This window comes from Salmo trutta, chromosome 38 (genome assembly GCF_901001165.1).
Source record: "Salmo trutta chromosome 38, fSalTru1.1, whole genome shotgun sequence".
NCBI classification, from domain to species: domain Eukaryota; kingdom Metazoa; phylum Chordata; class Actinopteri; order Salmoniformes; family Salmonidae; genus Salmo; species Salmo trutta.
The window spans coordinates 1,535,353-1,545,352 of NC_042994.1; the positions used below are offsets into that span (position 1 = coordinate 1,535,353).

Genomic DNA, 10,000 nt, shown 5'->3' on the forward strand with positions numbered 1-10,000 from the left:
AGACAGAGAGACAACACCGGGACCAAACACAACCCCCGGTCCAGGCCATAGAATCAGAATAATTATATATCTATTGCATTCTATTTCTATGGTCTAGACTGCATGGGTTCAGAACAGAACAGAACTATGACATATATATATTATGACATGTGGTATATATTATGACATTTGTATATATTATGACATATGGAATATATTAAGACATGACATATGGTATACATTAAGACATATGGTATATTTTGTAATGACCCTGGGTTTATAAGCGCGGATATCGACTCTGCCACTGGAGCATGCTTTTGCAGCACAGTCGATAGAAAGCTGGACTTCGGGCTAGAAGGTCAAGGGTTTGAGACCTGCTCCCTGCTGTTTCATTACAATATTAAGACATATGGTGTACACTACTGTTCAAAAGTTTAGGGTCACTTAGAAATGTCCTTGTTTTTAAAAGAAAAGCACATTTTTTGTTCATTAAAATAACATAAAATTGATCAGAAATACAGTGTAGACATTGTTAATGTTGTAAATGACTATTGTAGCTGGAAATATGGAATATCTACATAGGCGTAGAGAGGCCCATTATCAGCAATCATCACTCCTGTGTTCCAGTGGCACGTTGTGTTAGCTAATCCAAGTTTATAATTTTAAAAGGCTAATTGATCATTAGAAAACCCTTTTGCAATTATGTAAGCACAGCTGAAAACTGTTGGTCTGATTAAAGAAGCAATAAAAATGGCCTTCTTTAGACTAGTTGAGAATCTGGAGCATCAGCATTTGTGGGTTCGATTACAGGCTCAAAATGGCCAGAAACAAAAAACTTTCTTCTGAAACTCGTCAGTCTATTCTTGTTCTGAGAAATGAAGGCTATTCCATGTGAGAAATTCCCAAGAAACTGAAGATCTCATACAATGTTGTGTACTACTCCCTTCACAGAACAGCGCAAACTGACTCTTACCAGAATAGAAAGAGGAGTGGGAGGCCCCGGTGCACAACTGAGCAAGAGGACAAGTACATTAGAGTGTCTAGTTTGAGAAACAGACGCCTCACAAGTCCTCAACTGGCAGCTTGTCACGTCCTGACCAGCAGAGGGAGTAATTGTATTAGTTTTGGTCAGGATGTGGCAGAGGGTTTGTGTTTTTGTATGTATTTCTACGTTCTGTCTAGTTTAGTTTTCTATGTTTAGGTTTGGGTGTTGGACTCTCAATTGGAGGCAGGTGTTTCTAGTTGCCTCTGATTGAGAGTCCTATAATTAGGTATGTGTTTGGTTTGGGTTTTGTGGGTAGTTGTTTTTGCATTGCTTTTAGTATAGCCTGCAAGACTGTTGTACTGTCGTGTTCCTTTGTTTTTTTCATGTTCACCAATAAATAACAATGATGAGCACGCAACCCGCTGCGCCTTGGTCCATTCCTGACGACAGATGTGACACAGCTTCATTAAAAAGAACCCGCAAAACACCAGTCTCAACGTCAACAGTGAAGAGGCAACTCTGGGATGCTGGCCTTCTAGGCAGAGTTCCTCTGTCCAGTGTCTGTGTTATTTTGCACATCTTAATCTTTTCTTTTATTTCGCCAGTCTGAGATATTGCTTTTTCTTTACAACTCTGCCTAGAAGGCCAGCATCCCAGAGTCACCTCTTCACTGTTGACATTGAGACTGGTGTTTTGCGGGTACTTTTTAATGAAGCTGCCAGTTGAGGACTTGCCAGGCGGCCCAAACTGTTACATATACCCTGACTCTACGTGCAATGAACGCAAGAGAAGTGACACAAAAGCATTGATGTTTATGGTTAGGTACATTCGTGCAACGATTGTGCTTTTTTTCGCGAATGCGCTGTTGTTAATTCATCACCCGTTTGGCGAAGTAGGCTGTGATTCGATGATAAATTAACAGGCACCGCATTGATTATATGCAACGCAGGACAAGCTAGTTAACCTAGTAATATCATCAACCATCTGTAGTTAACTAGTGATTAAGTGAAGATTGATTGTTTTTTATAAGATAAGTTTAATGCTAGCTAGAAACTTACCTTGGCTCCTTGCTGCACTCGCATAACAGGTGGTCAGCCTGCCACACAGTTTCCTCGTGGAATGCAATGTAATCGGCCATAATCGGCATCCAAAAATGACATTTACAGGTTGTTATGAAAACTTGAAATCGGCCCTAATTAATCGGCCATGCCTATTAATCGGTCGACCTCTAATAGAGAGGACAGCTGTTCTGTGTGAAGAAGAATAAGAAGAGGAGAAGAAGTAGTAGAAGTAGTAGGTGAAGTAGTAGAAGAAGTAGTAGAAGTAGTAGAAGAAATAGTAGAAGTAGTAGAAGAAGTAGTAGAAGTAGTAGAAGAAATAGTAGAAGTAGTAGAAGAAGTAGTAGAAGTAGTAGAAGAAGTAGTAGAAGTAGTAGAAGAAGTAGTAGAAGTAGTAGTAGTAGAAGTAGTAGTAGAAGAAGTAGTAGAAGTAGTAGAAGAAGTAGTAGAAGTAGTAGTAGTAGAAGTAGTAGTAGAAGAAGTAGTAGAAGTAGTAGTAGAAGTAGTAGAAGTAGTAGAAGAAGTAGTGGAAGTAGTAGTAGTAGTAGTAGAAGTAGTAGTAGTAGTAGTAGTAGTAGTAGAAGAAGTAGTAGAAGTAGTAGAAGAAGTAGTAGAAGTAGTAGTAGTAGAAGTAGTAGTAGAAGAAGTAGTAGAAGTAGTAGAAGTAGTAGTAGAAGTAGTAGAAGTAGTAGAAGAAGTAGTGGAAGTAGTAGTAGTAGTAGTAGAAGTAGTAGTAGTAGTAGTAGAAGAAGTAGTAGAAAATCAGCTGACCTGTGTGAAGTGGTGAACCAGCGCCCTGCTGTCCATCATGCCCTTGTAGAAGCATGGCGTTACCACGAGAACCAGGTCTGCCCCCGCCCCCGCCATCCTCTCTGTCATCACTACCGTAGCTTTGGTGGCTGAGGGGGAGGGGGGACAGGGGAGAGGGGGAGAAAGCGAGGGGGAGAGGAAGAGATCAGGGTGAGGGAAAGGTTAGAGAGGAGAGATAAGGGGAGAGACAGAGAGAGAGAGTAAGAGAAATAGAGAGGGAGGGAGGGAGGGAGGGAGGGAGGGAGGGAGGGAGGGAGGGAGGGAGGGGGAGAAAGCGGGAGGGAGGGAGGGATCAGGAGTGAGGGACAGAAAGGAGAAGAAAGGATAAAGAGGGAGAGAGAGATGGGAGAGAGAAAGGGAGAAAAAGAAGAGAGAGAAAGAGATTTATTCAGATCCATGTTTACAACACTATTCAATTCCATTAAAGGGCTTCATTGGCATGGGAAACATATAATTCCATTAAAGGGCTTCATTGGCATGGGAAACATATAATTACATTGAAGGGCTTCATTGGCATGGGAAACATATAATTACATTGAAGGGCTTCATTGGCATGGGAAACATATAATTCCATTAAAGGGCTTCCTTGGCATGGGAAACATATAATTCCATTAAAGGGCTTCATTGGCATGGGAAACATATAATTCCATTAAAGGGCTTCCTTGGCATGGGAAACATATAATTCCATTAAAGGGCTTCATTGGCATGGGAAACATATAATTACATTAAAGGGCTTCATTGGCATGGGAAACATATAATTACATTAAAGGGCTTCATTGTCATGGGAAACATATAATTACATTAAAGGGCTTCATTGTCATGGGAAACATATAATTCCATTAAAGGGCTTCATTGGCATGGGAAACATATAATTACATTAAAGGGCTTCATTGTCATGGGAAACATATAATTACATTAAAGGGCTTCATTGTCATGGGAAACATATAATTACATTGCCAAAGCAAGTGAAGTAGATAATAAACAAAGGGGAAATAAACGAGGGAAACATTACGCTCGAAAAGTTTTAAAAGAACATAAGACATTTCAAATGTTATATTACTGGCTATGTACTGTGTTATAACATCTCTAGGTAGGCTAAGTGCACCATGTTAATGTCATGTTGTAACCTATACAATATAGGAAAGTGGCCATCCTTTTCAGTCATTAACACTGGGGCATTACAGGGGCATGATGTGGTAGCAATGACTATACAGCCCAATAAAAGATTGTATTATTGGGTTTATTGGACAACCATTATCAGCCAATAAAACCACATGATATTAAAACTCTATAGCTGGGCTGAGAGGTAAAGTGTCTCCTGAAATAGTAGAAATCACAGTATTCACACTTCGCACATGAACACATTTTTGCTGTAAAAATTCAGTAGTCATGTTTCATATGGTTCCTATATGTGGTCATCGGTCAGTTACATTAATGAGAGTCAAATGGTCTCCTTCTCTGTCACACAGACTGACACAGGGCCTTACATTCACATCCGGATCCTGCCATGACCAGTTTGTCTGTGGGCAGTTCCAGTCTGACCCTCCTCACCACCTCTACCCTCTCCTCATCCGTCAGGTAGGGGTACTCTCCATTAGAGCCCTGCACCACCAGACCTGGAACACAGAACATCTTCATCATCATCATCATCATCATGTTTGCACCAATCAAGTGGTGAAAGAACAGGCCTAGCCCTGAAACGTCAGTATACAGGAAAACGCGACTGACCGTGGGAATCTGCCAGAGGGCACCAAACACCCTCCGCTGGGGACTATATCAATCTATTGTACCTTGCCTGCAAACGTGCACCTCTGCGCCTGAGTCGGACCTTGGCCCTGGGCCTGGCCCCTAACCAAATGAACTGGCTGACAGTCTGTCTATATGACAAACACAGGCCACCGACACGACCACGGTACTACCTCCTCAACACAATATATAGTTTTAATTGTCACAATTAGGCTATAGACTACTTTCATCGGGAAACGCAAGATCTTTAGACTACATGCACTACATGTACGATCCTCAGATCATGTTGTCTTCATTTTCATAATTCCTTTCGATTTGCAAAGAAGACAGTATAAAAACTTGAACCAGGATAAACCAGTCAGTCATTGCAGAAAATACTTTGTAAATTGTAATTACCTTTGAAAGGAATCTTTGCATACTTCTGCAGGTTTTCATCCAGTTTCTGATAGTCCACGTCCTCTTTCTGAGTGAACGGCGTGGCTATGGGCGGGTAGATCCCCCCGATGTCCACTCTCTGTCCAGCCGCAGCGCTTCGGGTTCGGCTCTGGGTCCAAGTTGGCTTCCACAGCACAGAGGCACCACGTCTACACACTGCTGGACCGACAGTTCGGAGAGTTTTGACACCGAACATCGTGTCAAATGGAACCGCTGTATTTTGGCTACAGAAGCGGGTGGGTTGACAAAGTACGGTGGCCGACACCAACAGATGTTGCACAGACTATGTCAGCCCAGTTAATATACAACGACGCTCTCTAAATATTGACAAAAAGTTATGGGGGTTTGACATTTTCCCAGCTTTGGAAAGCAGGTGGCCTTCCTCAGCGAGTCTAGTAATACAGTACGTTACCCATGTTTATTCTATGCGCTACAGGTCGAGTTGTTCGCTCCCAAGAATATAGGCCTAATCTCTCCAAAGTTGCCGATCTCTATACACTTTCAGTTCAATATCCCTATTCGGACATTCTCATTTGCACATTGAATTAAGACATACCGGTGAATAAACTATTTGCATTTCAGTGGGGTGTAGGACCTAGGCAACTTTCAAGCTGGTTAGGCAGCAGCGCAGGCTTGCTTCAGTTTTGGCAGAGAGGAAGAGTTAAAGAGAGGCCCAACTCCGCGGAAAATCGGTCTCCCTCCAGCAGGTGACGTGTTTTCGCACACCAAGCAAGGAGTTTTTGTTTGGCGGTCAATGAGTGTCGAATTTGGTCAACAACAAACAATGAATGGCTTATTAACCTCACGTGTGCTACGTGAGGTTTATTTGATTGAATAGACATGTTGGAATGCTTAGGTTGTCAGAGTGTGCTGATATAAGTAGCACACGTCCTCTTTCACCGTCATTTAGAGAAAAAGCACTTTATATCGCAGTTGTCTCGAGATGGCTATGCATATTCATGTTATGAGGCAAGTGGCATAGAGTCTCTCCATTGAGCTCAGCGGTTGACGTCAACAACCCTCATCGAATATTCAAAATAGTATTAAAATAATGAGATGTATCCATCCACTAATCTAAAGAAAGGGGATAGACAGCCCGCTGACGCGCTTTGTGGACAACGACTAACATTGTCAGGGCGGAGAGAGAAGTATATTGTCAGTATATCCATAATCTTTCGTTTTGGTGAAGATCCGCCCACGTCATGCAGGGACCACCAATAAAGAGCAAGACAGTTATAAAATATAGTTACTATTTTTGATGTTTAGAAAAACAAACCTCAGAAAGTAGGCTACTTAGGCTACTTACCGGTATTAGAACATAAGAGTGATAATGTTTTTGTTAAATGACCAAATCTCGCATATCCATATCCATATGCAAATCATACCGTTTCTTTGGAACATGTGTGATTTCATTTATTATGAGGACAATGGATCATGAATCTATAGAATATGTGATATTACTACAGCTATGACCAGGGCTTCAATCAGTTATAGGTAAAGATGGATACATTATCATGAATTATTGTTAGCACATATATTATCATATGTTGTACAATACCGCCGTCTTCTGGAGATTATAGCCGATATATTACAATCCTGATATTATGTCTACAAACAAAACAACTCACAAGTGATCCACGTTGAAATCTCAATAGTCCTAATTCACAAAATTGTTTTGCTTTACATCAGATTACTTTGCATAATGCCAGGGTTGTGGGTTCGTTTCCCACGGGGGGCCAGCACAGGAAAATAAATAAATAATGAAATTGTATGAAATGTATGCATTCACTACTGTAAGTCGCTCTGGATAAGAGCGTCTGCTAAATGACTAAAATGTAAATGTCTTTAAAAATATATATATTATTAATATTATCCTCAAACTAAACCAGGCACTGGTTCTAGGTATGCTCTTAGAAAAAAAGGGTTATTTGGTGTTCTCTATAGAACCTTTAGGGGTTTCATACGTGAAGCAAGCGATATAACCCTTTATGGTTCTATATAGGACCTTTGTGTAGTCTGGAGGCATAATCACCATTCTGAGCATGGTCTGTGTGTCTGACAGACAGGTGAAAGAAAGAGTCCCGGCCTTGGCGCTGATCAGGGAGAGCTGTTTACTGAGCCAGGCTGTGCCTCGGCCAGATCTACACAACAATATACTGCTCCTCAGCCTTTTGTTCATGTATGAGAGAGAGAGAGAGAGAGAGAGAGAGAGAGAGAGAGAGGGAGGGAGAGAGAGAGAGAGAGAGAGAGAGAGGGAGAGAGAGAAAGCGAAGGAGGGAGATAGGTTGGATAAAGTGAGAATTAGGAGAGAAACAGGCAGAGCGCGAGCGAGGAAGAGATGCAGAGTGGGAGACTGAGAGAGGGGGGAGGGAGAGAGATAATAGTTTCATAAAAGCCACATCCGATCCACGACATTCTTTTAGCAGTTATTTTTGTTTCCATTCCGTCTGCCCGCAATGTGTTGTTACGGGAATATAACAGAGAGACAGACAGACAGACAGACATACCAGTAGGATGACTATGCTGTTTACGTAATTATAAACCCACTGAACAAAAACATAGACATCTTTGGAATAAAGTTTTTAGTAGGTGCAGTGCAGGCAATAGCATAGGCTGCTATTTGTCCGTGCGCAAAAACAGATTCAGATTGGGTGTGGAGAGTAGAATAGCTAAACAGAGTGGGGGGACTTTGATAAGGAATCTGATAATTAAGTCTTATTACATTTCCCACATTTCCCACTCGACAATTACTGGGGATGGGAAGCAATCTGGAATGGAAACTTCCCGTGTTCTATTTTGTGTGTCTCAGTACGTGTGCCTTTTGGCATTTGTAGCCGGCATCTTCGTGCAAAATTGCATTACGTCACTACATCATTCTGGTGAATTCTCTCTCCCACCAAAAAAATGACTTGACTACAGGCGGCCAGCCAGCCACCCGCCCCGTTAGCTGCATGGTGTAGTAGAGTAGAGAAGCATCATCAGCATCAACAACAACACCGGGAAATGCAGCTACTGTAACGGAACTGGTCCCCCTCCCACCACCGGCAGATGGAGTGTGAGCGCGCCACCGCCACGTGATTCGGTCGGTTCGCATCTGTAGTGTGGCGGAGAATCTCACTCTGCATCATGGCTGCGGAAGATGCAGCTGCCCGGTCCCGAACCGCCCCCCTCTTCCCCAGGGTACCGCTCTCCCTAGCCCGGCTGCTGTTCCTCTCTCTCCTCTCCCTCTGCCTCATCCCCTCCCCGTCCCTCGCCCTGCTCGGCTTCCGTCCGGAGGAGACCGGGGGAGAGCTGTCCGTGGACGACGGGGTGCTGAAAGCCACGGAGGGAACCCGCTTCATGCTGCGGGTCTACTACGCCTCATCCCCACAGAGGCTCAACCGGACCGCTGGGGCCAGAGCCAACGCCGCTCCCTGGATAGCATTCATCGAGGAGCCGAGGCCGGGGAGAGAGGGGCAGGTCCACCCGAAGCGGAATATGTGCATGGATAAAAACGCCAGGAGCTCGGATATTGAGATCTTGGGCTCTTTCAAGTCCGCTTCGAGTCAGAACTCCGTGTTGGTGGAAGTACAGGCTAAGAACCTGCGCAGGGGAGAGAAGATGAAGTACTATTCGATGTGCGCCTTCGACGGGTCCAAATGGGAACACTACCGGACCCGGGATTTCTGGGTCGCCGTGGTGGAGCGCGGGGCCGAACCGGACCTCTGGCTTCAAGTGTTAGTGTCGGTTCTGTTACTGGCCCTCTCGGCGCTCTTCAGTGGCCTGAACCTCAGTCTGCTCGCGTTGGACCCGGTGGAGCTCCAGGTTCTGCAGAACAGCGGCACGGACAAGGAGCAGAAATACGCGAGGAAAATCGAGTCAGTGCGGCGGCACGGTAACTACGTCCTGTGCACTTTGCTGCTGGGCAACGCGCTGATCAACGCGGCGCTCGCAGTTTGGATGTGTCAGATCCTGGGGATGACTTGGTTGTCCACCATTATCTGCGCGTTTGGGATCTTTTTCATTGGGGAGATCCTGCCACACTCTGTTGCGTCGCGGCACGGCCTGGCCATTGCGTCCAAAACCATCTGGGTAACCCGTCTTCTCATGGTTCTCTCCTTCCCCATCTCCTACCCCATCAGTAAACTCCTAGACTTCATCCTCCACCAGGAGATCAGTAACTTTTATACGCGGGAAAAACTCCTTGAGATGCTGCGGGTGACCGACCCGTACCACGACCTGGTTAAAGAGGAGCTCAACATCATACAGGGCGCGCTCGAGCTCCGGACCAAGACCGTAGAAGATGTTCTGACTCCACTAACCGACTGCTTCATGCTCACCTCGGAAGCGGTGCTGGACTTCAACACCATGTCGGAGATTATGCAGAGCGGCTACACGCGGATCCCGGTGTTCGAAAACTTGCGGTCGAACATTGTGGATATTCTGTTCGTGAAGGACTTGGCGTTCGTTGACCCGGATGACTGTACCCATCTGAAGACCATAACACAGTTCTATAAACATCCCATGCACTGTGTGTTCAACGACACCAAACTGGATGCCATGCTGGAGGAGTTTAAGAAGGGTAAGGAGGGGGGGAAGTAAGATCACCCAAGAAACTCTAGAAAAGATAGCACGAATGTGTGTCTCCTCCCTCACTCTCTCTATATTTTACTCCCCCACTCTCGCTCCCCCCCTCCCCCCCCACTCTCGCTCTTTCTCCCCCTCTCTCTCGCCCCCCTCCCCCACTCTCTCCCCCTCTCTCTCGCCCCCCTCCCCCTCTCTCTCCCTTCTTGGCCGAGTCACTGGTTTAAGCTCCTATTGTTCATTTCATTTCCATAAAGGACAACAGTTTACATGTTGGGCCAACCAATGTCAATGTCGTCTTATAAAGTCACTTCAGTGAGATTCTCTCTGTGGAATCAACTGTTGTCTGATCATAATAGGCGCTGTACCATAGTGTGACTAACAGGGATATCCCATCCCAGTGATAGTCTACTACAAAGGGAAT

At 44.6% G+C, this 10,000-nt stretch overlaps 2 protein-coding genes across 3 annotated transcripts in view; one reads left to right on the top strand and one right to left on the bottom strand.

Annotated features, from left to right (window-relative positions):
* Positions 1–5,654, bottom strand: part of hoga1 (4-hydroxy-2-oxoglutarate aldolase 1) — an 11,696-nt gene extending 6,042 nt beyond the window's left edge. Inside the window, exons 1-3 of one of the 2 annotated variants that reach the window (XM_029740145.1) lie at positions 4,975–5,209; positions 4,320–4,448; positions 2,794–2,921 (exon numbers count right to left, since the gene is read on the bottom strand). In XM_029740145.1, coding sequence (XP_029596005.1) covers positions 2,794–2,921; positions 4,320–4,448; positions 4,975–5,209 — 492 coding nt within the window. Of the gene's footprint in view, positions 1–2,793; positions 2,922–4,319; positions 4,449–4,974 lie in introns of both variants that reach the window. The other variant, XM_029740146.1, reaches the window with a different exon arrangement.
* A 2,485-nt stretch (positions 5,655–8,139) lies between these two features.
* Positions 8,140–10,000, top strand: part of LOC115177902 (metal transporter CNNM1) — a 28,746-nt gene continuing 26,885 nt past the window's right edge. The window contains exon 1 of the mRNA XM_029738898.1: positions 8,140–9,574. Coding sequence (XP_029594758.1) covers positions 8,140–9,574 — 1,435 coding nt within the window. The remainder of the gene's footprint in view (positions 9,575–10,000) is intronic.